At 37.5% G+C, this 16182-nt stretch overlaps 1 protein-coding gene across 1 annotated transcript; it reads left to right on the top strand.

Moving 5' to 3' along the window:
- Window positions 1–10765: 10765 nt before the first annotated feature.
- On the top strand, window positions 10766–15385 carry LOC139857438 (DIS3-like exonuclease 2). Its single transcript, XM_071846188.1, has 6 exons — window positions 10766–10963; window positions 11048–11101; window positions 11221–11289; window positions 11727–13775; window positions 14307–14378; window positions 14707–15385. Exons 1-6 carry the CDS (start codon window positions 10874–10876, stop codon window positions 15043–15045), a joined length of 2673 nt encoding a protein of 890 aa, XP_071702289.1. The 5' UTR covers window positions 10766–10873; the 3' UTR covers window positions 15046–15385.
- The last annotated feature ends 797 nt before the right edge of the window (window positions 15386–16182 follow it).

The following is a 16182-nucleotide window of genomic DNA, read 5'->3' as shown; positions in this document are numbered from 1 at the left end:
GTAAGGCTCCCCGATACGCAGCATCTACTTCTGGTGCCGGACCGTCTGCACCACCCGCACCACCAGCACCACCTGCACCATCAGCACCACCTGCTCCACCAGCCTCTCCCTCTGTCGAGGAACTGACGAGGGAGGTGGATATCCTCTGTGCTCGGGTAACTGAACTCGAGGACCAGGTGTCCCACATGATGGACATCCTATACCCACCGTCACCTTAGGGTTATTGTAGTAGATCTCATTATGTAATCTCACTTGTAGTTTTATGTTTTACTTATGTATTGTACGAACCTATGCGGATGTATGCAACTTATTATTAATGAATGAAACTTTGTGTTGTTAAATTCTTGCACAGTGTTCTATTTACATTACTGTATGATGATTTTGTGGTATTTGTACCTAGATGCGTTACTTAATTAGCATGTGTTGTGTTGATTCCATGCTGGTTACCATATACTGTATTATTATTATTTGAATACTGGATTTTGACTTGAGTCAAAATTTTTGTTTAGAACATCAATGACCAACGGAAGATCAACGCCAACCGCAGCACAGATCGAGGAAATAATCGCTGAACGTGTGGCCGCAGCTTTAGCGGAAAGGAACCCCCAAGCTCCACCAGTTAACCAGCCCATTCGTAATGGGTGCACATACAAAGAGTTTCAAAGCTGCAAGCCCCACAACTTTAGTGGTACTGAGGGGCCGGTTGGTCTCACTAGGTGGTTTGAGAAATTAGAATCTGTGTTCTGTGTTAGTAACTGCTCAGAGATGGACAAAACAAAGTATGCCTCATGTACACTGTCTGACGGCGCCATAACTTGGTGGAACACACTGGCCCAAGCCAAGGGTATTGACTAGGCGTATGCTACACCGTGGGAAGAATTCAAAGGGGCCATGATTGAAGAGCATTGCCCTAGGATAGAGATCCAGAAAATGGAGATTAAGTTTGGGCAGTTGAAGGTTGTGGGAAATGATCTCGATGGTTACAACCGTAGGTATCTGGAATTAGCCCTGATGTGTCCTACCATGGTTACCCCGGAGTTTAAGCGCATGGAAAGGTACTTGTGGGGACTTCCTAAGTCCATTAAGGGAAATGTCACCTCGTCTAAGCCACCAAACGTCCCGGAAGCAATGCGCACAGCGCACACCTTAATGAACCAAATTATCAGCGATGAACCGGAGAAGGCAAAATCCGAATCGGGGACTAGCAGTGAGAAGCGTAAGTGGGACAACAACAAGGGGAGAACCTATGATCAAACCCCCGTAAAGAGGCACAACGATGGGAGGAACCCCAATCTGAACACCAACTCAAACCCCAACTACAAGGGTACTCTACCACAGTGCAAGAGGTGCTACAAGCACCATACCGGATACTGTAATGTTGTCTATGAAAAGTGCAAAAGGACCGAGCATATTGGCAAGGACTGCAAGATCACCACCATGACTGGGAAGCCGAACCCCACGGGACCGAGAAAGTGCTATGAATGTGGACAGACTGGCCACTTCAGAAATGAGTGTCCCACAAGCGAAAGGACGATGGACCACCGCGTGGCAGAGCTTTCAATGTAAATGTAAGGGATGCTCGTGAGAACCCCGACTTGGTGACAGGTATATTCACTATCAACAATCTATTAGCTTCTGTCCTATTTGATACTGGTACCGATAGAAGTTATGCATGTAGACACTTTTGCTCTAAGATAAATTGGTCGTTAGTTCCTTTAAAGGAGAGTATTCTTGTAGAGGTAGCCAATGTAAAATTTGAGAAAGTTGACCAAGTTAGCCGAGGAGCTATTATCAACATAGCTGGTGTGGATTTCGAGATTGACTTAATACTCATTAAATTGGGAAGCTTTGACGTTATTGTCAGTATGGACTGGTTGACCAAGATAAGGGCCGACATTATCTGGGGAGATAAAGCTCTTCGTATACCGCACGGAGATGGTGAGCCACTGATTATTTACGGAGAGAGATGTAGCTCGAAACTGAATCTCATTAGTTGCATGAAAGAGCAAAAGATCATGAAGAAAGGACGTCTTGTTGTTTTGGCACATGTGAAAACGTTAGAAACTGAGGTGAAGAGCGTGGATGACGTACAAATTGTGAACGAATTTTTCGATGTCTTCCCGAAAGAATTGCCTGGATTACCGCCACCAAGAGCAGTGGAATTTTAGATCGATTTAGTGCCAGGAGCTGCACCTGTAGCTCGCGCACCTTATCGACTCGCACCTTCCGAGATGCAAGAGTTGCAGAGTCAATTACAAGAACTTCTAGACCGTGGATTTATCCAACCAAGTTTCTCGCCTTGGGGCGCACCTGTTTTATTTGTGAAGAAGAAGGACGGATCATTCCGCATGTGTATCGACTACCGCGAACTCAACAAATTGACGATTAAAAATCGGTATCCTCTTCCCCGAATTGACGATCTTTTTGATCAACTACAAGGATCGAGCATTTACTCTAAGATCGATTTGCGATCCGGTTATCACCAGTTGAGGGTGAAAGAGAGCGACGTGATGAAGACTGCATTCAGAACTCGTTATGGTCATTATGAGTTTCTCGTAATGCCATTCAGTTTAACCAACGCACCTACCGTATTTATGGATCTCATGAATCGTTTCTGCAAGCCATACCTGGATAAGTTTGTTATCGTCTTCATAGATGATATCCTCATCTACTCTAAAAGCAAAGAAGAACATGAACAACATCTTCATCTAGTGTTGGAACTCTTGAGACAATAGCAACTTTATGCAAAATTCTCCAAGTGTGAGTTTTGGTTGAAGGAAGTCCAATTTCTGGGTCATGTTGTGAGCGACCAGGGTATCAAAGTTGATCCCGCAAAGATTGAAGCTATCAGCAAGTGGGAAACCCCACTACTCTGACTCACATTCGCCAATTTTTAGGCCTCGCCGTTTCTCTCTGATTACGCGTCCTTTGACCCCGCTGACTCACAAAGGGAAGAAGTTCATTTGGGAACCCGAACAGGAATCTGCATTTCAAACTTTGAAAAAGAAGTTAACCACCGCACCTATCTTATCACTTCCTGAAGGCAATGATGATTTTGTCGTTTATTGCGATGCTTCGAAAAGTGGTTTTGGTTGTGTACTGATGCAACGCACAATGGTTATCGCTTACGCCTCTCGTCAACTGAAGATTCATGAACGAAATTACACTATGCACGATCTCAAGCTTGGAGCCGTTGTATTTGCATTAAAGCTGTGGAGACACTATCTTTATGGAATTAAAAGCACTATTTTCACCGATCATAAAAGCCTCCAACACATCTTTGATCAGAAGTAACTGAATATGAGACAGCGTCGATGGATCGAGACGCTGAACGACTATGATTGTAAACTTCGTTATCACCCTGGCAAGGCCAATGTTGTAGCTGATGCTTTGAGCCGAAAGGAGAGGATGACACATCTTCGTGTTCGGGCACTGAACATCACCATTCATTCGAACCTCAATAGCCAGATCCGAGCAGCCCAAGATGAGGCTCTCAAAGAGGAGAATATATCTCATGAATACTTGAACATTCTCGTTTCTCGATTTGAAGTTAAGGAGACTGGATTCCGATGCTATGCCGGAAGAATTTGGGTACCCCGTTATGGAGATCTACGGAACCTTATATTAGATGAAGCCCACAAGTCGAGATATTCGATTCATCCAGGAGTCGGTAAAATGTACCGCGATCTTAAGGAACAGTATTGGTGGCCTAATCTTAAGAAGGACGTTGCAACTTATGTTAGTAAGTGTTTGACTTGCTCGAAAGTTAAGGCCGAACATCAGAAGCCCTATGGAGTACTTCAACAACTGAAAATCCCGCAATGGAAGTGGGAAAGGATAACAATGGATTTCATTACGAAGTTACCAATGACGGTGGGCGGATACGATACCATCTGGGTTATTGTTGACCGTCTCACCAAATCTGCACACTTTTTAGCCATGAAGGAAACTGATACGATGGAGAGACTCGCTCAACTATACATAAAATAGGTTGTATCTCATCATGGTGTGCCCTTATCGATCATCTCAGATCGCGATCCCTGTTTTGCCTCCAGATTTTGGCGTTCTTTGCAAGAAGCCTTGGGAACCCGTCTCGACATGAGTACTGCGTATCACCCACAGACCGACGGACAAAGCGAATGCACGATTCAGACTTTGGAGGACATGTTGCGTGCATGTGTCATTGATTTCAGAAAGGCTTGGAAAAGGCATTTGCCGCTAGCCGAATTCTCTTACAACAACAGTTATCATTCGAGTATTAATGCCGCACCTTTTAAAGCGTTGTATGGCCGTAAATGCCGATCTCCTATTTGTTGGGCCGAAGCAGGCGAAAAGCAAATCACCGGACCCGAGATAGTCCATGAAACAACTGAGAAGATTGTTCAAATTTAAGCGATACTCAAGACGGCTGGTGATCACCAAAAGAGTTATGCCGACCTTAAACGTAAAGACTTTGAATTCAACGTGGGTGACCGTGTAATGTTGAAGGTCGCGCCTTGGAAAGGTGTGATCCGTTTTGGAAAGCGCGAAAAGTTAAACCCGCGATACATTGGTCCTTTTGAAATCTTGGAGCGTGTTGGACCCGTTGGTTACCATTTAGATCTTCCGACTCAATTGAGCTCAGTTCATCCTACCTTTCATGTATCGAATTTGAAGAAGTGTCTTGCTGAACCGGAACATGTCATACCATTGGAGGAACTTACGATTGATGACAAACTCCACTTCGTGGAAGAGCCTGTTGAAATTATGGACCGTGAGGTCAAAACTTTGAAACACAACAAGATTCCGATCGTCCGAGTACGATGGAATGCCAAACGAGGACCTGAGTTTACCTGGGAATGAGAGGATCAAACGATGCAGAAGTATTATCACCTTTTCCCAACTCCTCCATCTACCTCAGCTTAAAATTTCGGGACGAAATTTTCTTTAACAGGTGGGTAATGTAACAACCCGGAATTTTCCAACGTTTATATATCAATATTTATTATTAATACACGCGCATTAATAAATGTATCTTTATACGTTTACTTGTTATCGTACTTGACTTTACATGTCCCGACTTGTCTTTGTGACACACGTACTTTGCGCGAATAATATTTTCGAATATTATTTACATTCATGATTAATTAACTAATGCATGTGGTTAATTACTTGGGCTTTATTTAATTAATTGTTACCTACTTGCTTAAACTTGGGCTTTTATTAATGGATTCATGTTAATGGACTTGGAAGCCCACCTTACTTCTCTTGATGGACTATTAGGAGCCCAACATTATGCTAATGATGCTTTAAGACTAAACAAGATTAATTAGTGACAAAGGAATCTAGTTACATGCACACTTACACCTTGTTCCCATAACCATTTAGCTTTAATACATTTTCAAGCATACACCATCTCCCAATATATGAAAGAAGCATTTGACCTCTTCTCCATTTGGCCTTGGCCGTCGGTTTTGGGGTGGGTAAAGGGGAGCTTCATTTTCCTTTTTGTGTTACATATTCACTAGTATACTTCATCCTTCACACACACACAACTTACTTGCATTCTTTTTTTCTCTCATTTTTCTCTCAAATATTGTAAGTAACAAGGCTTCATTTTCTCTTTTTTTTCTTGTCTAAAACCGCCATCATCATCATCAAAGTTACTTGTCTTGTTTGTTGATTACTTACTAGTTATTTGTTGTTGTTAAAGATCAAGTTTTCTAACTTGTATCTTCATGAAATCTTGTTACTTCCATCTTTATTTGATGAAGTCAAGAACAAGGAATCTAAACTTTCTAGTTTATGGTTCTACACTTAAATATTTTCAAGATTTAAAGTTCATAAGTTTCATATTCATACTTGTGTTCATGTTTGTAGACTTAAATCCTAAGATTCAAACTTTGATTTGAATCTTCCTAAGTATGAAACAAAACATGAACATAATACTTGTACTTTAGTTTATTTCCTTCTTTTGTAAGTACTTTAAAGTTTGTAATGTTGTTATTTTGGTCAAATGTTACAAGTTAATCTTGATCTCATTTTTCTTGAACCAAAGTTAACTTTGTAAGTTCAAGAACATGGAAGTATAACTTTCTAGTTATAACTTCATATACTTGTGTTGGATCTAAGTTTTTATAGCTTATGGTCTTCTAATTTTGTTGTAAACAAGTGCTTATGAGCTTACATACACTTTTCAAGATGAAAATCTAAGTTTCATAACTTATGGTTTCATTAAAGTAAAGATCCAAGTATTATAACTTAGGATCTAACTTAAGAACTTTAGATCTAGACTTTTGGGTCTAGGATCTTCAAAATCTAACTAAGAACTATGTTCTACAACTTAAGATCTTGTTTATTTAGTTTACTTTCAAGTTTGTAGCTTAATATTACTTTTATAACTCTTGTATGTGTCGGATCTAAGATCTTGATGTAACTTTGGTTCATCAAACTACTTGCAACACTTAAATGAGTTGTGCTATTTATCTTAGACTTGAACTAGTGTTATTATGGTCAAAACTTGGTAAATATGATGTAAACACATCAACGAGTTGTACACTTGAAGCTATATGCATCAAGGATGGGAACCGTGATGAACATCAAGCACCAAGAACCTACCAAAGCACTCTGTTTACTATTTTGGAGGTCTTATCAGTAACCTGGGCTACTGTAAAGTTGATTTTCAGTTAGTTAGGTTTGATTAGATGATCTTTCATTTAGGCCTTGTCTTAATCCGAGTTACGGTTTAGGATTTATGGCTCTCCAAAAGTCACTACACCCTATTAAAGTTATGCTGAAATTTCTGACCTACTCGCACTTAAACCGTCACCACGGTCAAAGGAAGATGAGTTTGGTTCTGGAAATTGGTCAACCTCTAGGGGACTCATATACGGAGCCATGGACACTGGCCTCACCTTATTTCAGTTTGTATAGAGGTCGTAGCGGCTAAACGAAGTCAACCTTTGTTTTAAACTCTTTCCTTGAAGGAAACTTACTTTACACTTTTTGTTTAATGATGGATGATGATGATACTTAAGACCTAATTTACATACATTTAAACCTTTGGGAACGATTTACTAACTTAGTAACTTTTGACTTAGGTTGAGGACCTTTCGGACCAACCACTTGTTTACTATTCCCGCGTATCGACTTTTACTACTTTCCACTGTGAGTTATAGCATCTCTTTTTACTTTAACTATTTTGGGAACTGAGAATACATGCGCATTTTACGTTTTACATACTAGGCACGAGTACTTAAACTTTATATATGTGTGGGTTATACAACGGCATAAACTTTTCCCTTAGCTCGGTAACGTTTAGTCATTGGTCTTTGAACCGGTGAACGCGAATCTTAGATATGGATCCATAGGGTTTGACATACCCACTCGGGCTAGTAGCGGTAGCATTTAACGGGTGTTTAATACTTCGTAAACATACGCACTCGCCAAGTGTACTTTTAGGGGGTGATAAACGTTAAGTTAGTTACCAAGTGCCCACGGTTATACATATACTTTTCATACTGTTTTGAAAACGCTGTTGAAGCACTGAAATCTCGTGGCCTACCTTACATTACTGTTATACTTAAACTATAGCTTACCAACCTTTGTGTTGACGTTTTTAAGCATGTTTTTCTCAGGTGCTTAAGGTTTGATTGCTTCCGCTGTACTAGTCATGCTTTGTAGATACCCGCTGCGCTTATTAGAGATGTCACCGCATGAAACGTTTATTTTGCATTCAAACTATATTACTTTTGAAACGATGTATTTGTAACGACCTATGGGTCATGTACTACTATTGCTTGCTATTCGTAGAAGCATACTTTCGGATGTTAAACATTTGACATTGGTTAAAACGTCACCTTTATTCATGAATGCAAACTTTTTTTTGAAACAACATATAGTATTTGACCTTGTAATGATCCTTTTGTTGATGATTCGTACACGATGGTTTTGTACGGGGCATCACAAAATCTTCCGCTGTGCATTTGCTCATATTAGAGATATTACTTGGAGTCATTCATGACATATTTCAAAAGACGTTGCATTCGAGTCGTTGAGTTCATCAAGATTATTATTAAGTCAATTATAGTTGGATATATTATGAAATGGTATGCATGTCATCAACTTTCGATGTAATGAAAGATTGTCTTTTCAAAAACGAATGCAATGTTTGTAAAATGTATCATATAGAGGTCAAGTACCTCGCGATGTAACCAAATGTAATGTATTCGTCCAGATGGATTAGGACGGGTCGTTAGACAAGGTATGCATTGCATCCAAGATGGGCCGCTTATATCCTTAAACCGAATAAAGTGTCGGGAGTTGAGCATAGTCCATCCGATCAGAATCACGATAGCCTAGTTCCTCGTGACATGCTAATCGAGAAATCAATTAGTAGGGAATCTAGTGTTTACACCAAGGTATATCTATCCAATGAGTATCTCTTAATCATCCCGACACTACGTTATCTTAAATCACGGTGAACCACGTCTTCTCTGTCCTTAGCTGTTGAATGCTAGCTAGCTTATTTTAATTATATTGCTTTAATATTTTAAATACAATTATAAATCAAATCAACCGAACTATTTCCTTTACACAATTTGATATTCCGGATAAAAATGGTGTCTAGAATAAATCGATTGGACTTGGTTGTTGGATTTTCCGAACAGTCGCCAATTTATTGGGAGTAAAAGGATCCTGCCTCTCCACACAAGGTGTACCTGGCCACTAGTCTTGGATACTAAATTGTGTATAAACTCAATCTTAATTACTAAATTATCTGAATAAGCTAGGGATGGCATCGGGTCGGGTTTGGGTCGGGTTTAGGTAATCCCGGGCCCGAACTTGATTAAGAAACCCCGCCCCAAACCCGGCTCGAAACCCGCCGGGTCCCCATTTACTTACATACTATCGGGTTTCGGGTTTTCCCGCGGGTAAACGGGTATACCGGATTAGTCATTCTGTATCTATTTTTCAATAAGTTACCAAATCAAAATATCAAAAAATAACTTAATTACTTCATGTTTAAAGTATTATAAAATATCACATACAAAAAGTTGATTGAATAGTTTCTAAAATACACAAATACACAAAGTATATAAAATATCACATCTCGAAAACTTGTTGTATATGATTATATTGAATAAAATTATACTCGTATTCAAAACAAATAAGAGAAGTATTTTATACATTAACAATATAATACTAATACTAAAATTTTACATACAAATTATTATGAAAATTCCTCGGGCCGGGTATATGGGTATGCGGGTCGGGTATACGGGTCGAGTATACGGGTTTATATCCAAAACATACCCGAACCCGGAATTTTTTTTTTAACCATCCCCATACCCGGCCCATGAACCGACGGACTCGGGTCAGACCCGGCCCAATTATAACGGGTTTCGGGTTTTCCCATCGGGTACGGGTCATTTTGCCATCCCTAGAATAAGCTCCCTTTCAAATTCGACCGCTCAAGGAACGAACCTAGGTCATATTTGCTCTTGCTAACCCATAGGAAGGAATAATAGATTTAGGCCCAGCATATATAAATTAAACAATTAGCTTATTCTGTTGATATCCTGAATTGACGTTTTGCGACCTAACGACACAGCAAAAATAAACCGTCTGATTCGGGCATATCACCTAGCTTGAACTTTATTTAAAGTTCGTTTAGTAAACGAGCTCGAGCGAGCTTCACATCTCGAGCTCGAACAAGCTCGCGAGCCTAAACGAGCTTTTCATTTATATACATCAAAATATTAAACATTTTAATAATATTAATATATAATCATAATAATTACTATTTTATCACTAATAGTTGAAACAATCTATAAGTTATATTAAAATTCTTAAAATAATAATGTAATAATTACCCTTTTTTCTTTCTATAAAAAAAATCAAAAAACAGAAAAGAAGAATTGTGAGAGCATGCAAGTGATGTCATAAATATAATTATTTTTACAATTAAATTAGATCTACTTATCTATAGTATCATATAAATATTAATTTTTAAAATGATGATGTCATAAATAAGTATTATTCAAGCTTAAAAAAAATTCAAAATAAAGAGTAAATTTCTAAATCTCTCATGATAATGTCATTAAAATAATTAATATATTTAATATTTAATAAACATATTAACATGTTCATTGTATAATATATGAAGCATTATGTAAAAACTTATGATAAAACACTCATGACTACTTGCTTTTTGAAAAAAAAAAAACATTCATGACCATGTATAAAATATTTGAAGCATTATGTGCAACCTTATGGTAAAACAACTCCATGATCATATGTCCAATATTTGAAGCATTATGTACAATCTTATGATAGAACATCCTCATGATCATATGTACAAACTTTAAAACGAATTGTACAATCTTTTACAAAACACCTCATCAACATATGTACAGACTCTGAAGCATATTGTACAATCTTCATATAATAATTGCATTTTAAATTAAAAAAAAAATATTAGAGGCATTTGTTAACGAGCCGAGCTCGAGCTTCTAAAATATCAAACGAGCCGAACTCAAGCTTAAAATATTAGGCTCGAACCGAGCCGAGTTCGAGCTCTATAAAACTCGAACGAGCCGAGCTCGAGCCTGGCCGTGTTCGAGCTCGATTCGACTCGTTTACCGCACATAGTACTATTACCGTATTCTCTCGTTACCCCCAACCCGTTCTAAAATTACCCAAAAAAAAAATATCTAATTCGCATTGATTATCGTCGGTTCTGCCGCCATTGCTATCACCATAAGTCTCTATCTCCCCAGCCAGCCCTAATTTATTTACTCGATACAAAATTATCAGAATCAAACCCCACTTCTCAGATCATTAATTAAATTAAATCTACACTAATTACGCATTTCAATTTCATACTCACCAAATGTCTCATAATAATCACGCTGATCGTATTTCTCAACGTAAACACTTTGCTCCACATTGGTCCACTGAATCTCTAAATTTTGCATTACAGGTTTTTCTTCTTAATCGCTTATTGAATTTAACGTTTTATAAATGTGTTAATTATTGTTTATAATTTATAAATCTGTATCTGCAGAAAGGCGATGTGTTCAAATCAATGTTTCGAGTCAATGCGCATAATCGAGTTGAGGTATATTTGAAGTTTAATATTATTAATTTATCATCATTATCTCTATTTTTTTTTTTTTTATGTAGAAAAAATATGTTTTGTTGAATATAATATTCATGACGTGCGTGAGTGATTACTAGGCTTATTGCAAAATTGATGGATTGCCGGTTGATGTTCTTATTACTGGATTCCATTGCCAAAATCGAGCTGTAAGTTATTCATTTTTTTTATTTCTTTAATTTTTATACATTTGATTGTTGTTGATGAGAATTGATTGATATATTAAAGAGTTGCATACTTGCATTTCTTGATGGTTACTGTTCCAATTTGCTAATAATAATTATTATGATACAAGATTATGATTATAGTGAACAGTTCTATTGGATGGGACAATTAATAGCTGTGACTGACTGACTGAGCATATTAATGTATTTAAAAATTTAAGAACTCATAGTTGGTTAATCCATAAAGATACATCTTACTAAAATCAATAAAAAAAGTCTGATGTGAGCTGGTTGGGCCGTTGGGGTTGAACGAAAATTACTATTTGCTAAAAGTAGTATGTTATGCGGTTTACTTATGGAATAATTCGGAGTATTGTTCTGGAGTTAATGGTTTTGTTTGGTTTGATTGTTTATACATTCAGATAGATGGAGACATTGTTGTAGTTAAAATAGAACCACTTTCATCCTGGACAAAGATGAAAGGGTCAATTGAGGCTTCCCGTGTTCCAGTCATCGAGGAAAATAATGTAAACGAGATTTTGCATGGTGAAAATGTCGGTCAAGAGCTGATTAGACCTGCAAATAGTAACTATTTTAATGGAAATGACCACTCATCAACTAGTTATTCTGGTGAAGATAGAGTATTGACTTTAGTGGAAAAGTTGTCAACTTTGATTAATTCATTTCCATCAAAACGACCAACGGGTAGAGTTGTGGGAATTATCGAAATGTCTCCGCGTAGGAAATCTATTGTTGGTTTCCTTAGAATAAAGCAATGGTTTTACAACAAGGAAATTGTTAACAAAGACGCTAAAAAGAATAAACTTCTATTAACATCTCCAAAACGTGATTATATCCAACTTATATCCACCGATCCAAAATTTCCTAAAATGATGGTTCTTGTGAAAACCTTGCCTACCAACATCATTAAACGATTAGAAAAGTGTGACTCAACACTCGAAATGGAACTTGTTGCTGCAGAAATTGTTGAATGGAGTGAAGATTTCGATAGTCCATTAGCTCATGTTCTTCACATATTTGGAAGAGGTGGAGAGTTAGCACCACTAATGTCTGCCATCTTATTTCAAAACTCGATCAACACTTCTGATTTCCCTCTTGAAGCTATTTCCGATTTTACTCATGTTCCGTGGATAATACCTGAAAAGGAATTTCACCATAGAAGTGATTTAAGGAACTTGTGCACGTTTACCATAGACCCCGTTACTGCATCTGATCTTGATGATGCTCTATCCGTTGAAAAGTTACCAAATGATATATACAGAGTAGGTGTTCATATTGCTGATGTATCGTATTTTGTTCTCCCAAACACTGCCTTGGATTTAGAAGCTGAAAGCAGATCCACGAGTGTGTATTTACCTCATTATAAACTACCAATGCTGCCGCCATTGCTTTCAGATAATGTAGGCTCACTTAGTCCCGGGGTAGAAAGACTTGCTTTTTCTATCATTTGGGATATTAATCTTGATGGGGAGATTCTAGACCGTTGGATTGGTCGAACCGTTATACAGTCATGTTGCAAACTCTCATATGAACGTGCTCAAGACATCATTGATGGTTCTTTGAATGTTGAGGGTGTACAACTTCATGGTCATTTTACATGGTCAGACGTGAGTACTTCGGTTCATAATCTTAATAAGATATCTAAAGTTCTGAAAGAAAAAAGGTTAAAGGATGGAGCTTTATCTCTTGAAAGTCCCAAAATTGTATTTTCATATGATAAAGATGGTTACCCGAATGATGTTTTTCTTTCTTCCGGAACGAAATCCAACTTTCTTGTAGAGGAATTAATGCTTTTGGCTAATACAACAGCCGCTGAAGTGATAACCAGGGCTTACCCTTTTAGTGCTTTATTACGTAGACACCCTGAACCTAAGTTATCTAAACTTAAAGATCTTGAAGCGTTTTGCACTAAACATGGTTTACAATTGGATACATCTACATCTGGCCAGTTTCATAAGTCTTTGGAATGCATACGACATGAATTGAAGGATGATTCTGTCTTCTTTCATATTCTTATGAACTATGCTACAAAGCCAATGCAATTGGCTACTTATATATGTAGTGGGGATCCTTTAGGTGATGGTGATGATTGGGGTCATTACGCGTTGGCTGTTCCTCTTTACACACATTTTACTTCTCCACTTAGACGTTATGCTGATATTGTTGTACATCGGACATTAGCTGCAACCCTGGAAGCCGAAAAGGTGTTGAATATAAATGGGAAGAAATTGTTTAAAAGATGCTTCACGGGTTTATCTTTTAATAAAGAAGAAGTGGAATCGAATGATGCTCAAAAGGCATTGTCTGATGCAGCGGTGAAATATGCAGTTCCTGGAACTGAAGAACTTGCTGATATTGCACAGCATTGCAATGAAAGAAAACTCGCTTGCAGATATGTCAAGGAAGCTACTGATAAACTTTACATGTGGCTGTTGCTTAGGAATAAACAGGTAATATATGCAGTTGATTATATCTCAATCTAGGGTTGTTATCGTTTTCTCTGTTTACCTTTCTAATGACTTGTGGTGGCTAAATGGGGGATTTGGGCGGGTGGGGCTGAATAATGGGTCAAAACAGTTATTTAGTTCAACTTTAAGTGTGAAATTTAATCAAAAATTTTTGCTATTAGTCAAGACCTGGAAATACGTATACTACCCTTATGTGTCGTTGCATTTATTTTGTTCGCACACTTCAATGCCAGAGTAGGAGTGTGTTATTTCATATTTCATCCATTATGTTTACAGGGTCTTTTTTATATCAGTGAGGTTGACTTTAATCAGCTCTGATTATTTTTTTCTCGTACGACCGACTGTTAAGTTTTATGAAATTTTTAAATTTGGTCAGAGATAAATGGCAATTCAGTCTGGTGGCCCAAAAGAAAGCAACAATATAAAAGCATCTTGAGAACATATAAATTGAAACTTAATCATTCTCTATTAGTAATTATGCTGACTTCCTTGATGATGATTGGCTGATTGCAGGTTTTCCTTTCAGAAGCTAGAGTATTGGGCTTGGGACCAAGATTTATGTCCATATATGTTACCAAGCTAGCTGTGAGTGCTCTTATCTAAACGTGTCAATATGGGTGGTTGAGGCATGTTGGGTAATGGGTCAATAAAGTATTCTCTTTGTATGGGTACGCGGGGTCAGGTTGTGTTTCGCTGATCAGAAACGCTTCTGGTACAAATTTCAATGCTTATAAATAACATGCGTGTCAAAAATATGGTTGAGAACTGTAACACTCTCTAAGTTAATAACAATCAATTTTTCATAAATAAAAAATAGAAGTTTAAAAAAAAATTATGTGTTAAAACCAAAATATTTTAGGTATAACAGATGTGTTAATTTCAATGTTCTTTTCATGCGATTTCATACTTATAGATTGAACGACGAATATACTATGATGAGGTCGATGGTCTTACCGCAGAATGGCTCGATGTAACATCCACGTTAATCCTGAGTTATTGCCCGACCAATCGCTCACATAAAAATCGAAGCTATAATAAATTGAGGACAATTGAAGAGGTTGCAATGGTTACGTTTTCAGACAACACGGTATCAGAACGAGATATATCAAATGATGTAAACATTGAACCAAAGGTCTTTCCGCTCATCTTGAATATTCTTTCAACGATTCCTGTTGTAATTCATCCTATCGGTGGGGATGGTGGGCCAATTGATATAGGGGCAAGACTATACACGAGCTCCTATTTGTGTTAGTTTGTAATCCGATGTTTAAAACCATTTACTACATAGGTAGTTGTAGATTACAAGTTTATGGTATTTTGCATTTTGCTTGGTAGCTGCTTGTTTTTTAACCCAAGCAGACTATCATGTGGTTTTCATGGTGGTTGGGTGACGATGGGCTAATATTATTGTGGGCCCTTGCACCTGCTGCAAGATGTAGTTTTAGGTAGAAGTTGGTGTTACATGGTGGATTATAGCCCAATTTTTTTGAACATTGGGCTTCCTTTTCCTGGTCAAGGTTTGTAACTAGAGAAAACGTATGTTGCTGATTGCATTCTTTTTTAACATCTAAATGTAACTGGCGCTAGTTATATCGGAGTTTATCTACATTTCTGCCCGATAATAGGTATTGATGTTTGTTTTCAGATTACGCTATATATCTCTTAAAATTCTATAGTTACGGCACTCTGATGATACTTTTTTGGACTTTTGGTTCTATATTGGATTAAATTTGTGAGTTCAGGTGCAAATTTTTACATCTTATTAGAGTTGGCAGAAAATATATTTGATGATTCTAAGAATAAAGAGCTAGAAACAGAGGTATGGTTTCAGTAGCTTTGAAGTTCCAGCAGATTTGGCTCCACCGGAGCCAGCAGTTTATGCTGAAACCATACCTCTGTGGGTATATAATCGTTTGGTGCGGTGGTCCATCATATTTGGCTCCACCAGAGCCTGCAGAAACTTTAACCATTGCGGGTCTATGTATGGCAATTGAGACCCATACTATCAAATTTGGATCAATTGTTACAAGTTTTTTGATCAATTGGGTCTCGAGAAACATTAGGCATTACAATGTAAACTAAAACTTAAAAAAATGTCCAATGCATTTCCTTGCAAGCTATTATTCCTATATAAATATAAAAATATGCATGAACAGTTCAATTGGATATTAATTTCTAAAATTTAATCAATATGGATAGGTCAAATGGGTCGAACATAAAGATCATAACAAGTTTCATCCGTCAAACTCATTCATAAATGTAAAAAGCAAATGTAAAAGTATAAACGAAAAATGAAGATATAAACGTAAAACGTAATCAAAAATGTAAAAATTAAATGTACAGTATATGACCCATTTGAATCCATTTGACCTAAAGCTACAACAACAAG

The sequence above is a fragment of the Rutidosis leptorrhynchoides genome, chromosome 7 (assembly GCF_046630445.1).
Source record: "Rutidosis leptorrhynchoides isolate AG116_Rl617_1_P2 chromosome 7, CSIRO_AGI_Rlap_v1, whole genome shotgun sequence".
Lineage (NCBI taxonomy): Eukaryota > Viridiplantae > Streptophyta > Magnoliopsida > Asterales > Asteraceae > Rutidosis > Rutidosis leptorrhynchoides.
The sequence above is the reverse complement of the archived record's forward strand: the minus strand, read 5'-3'. Positions and strand labels throughout refer to the sequence as shown.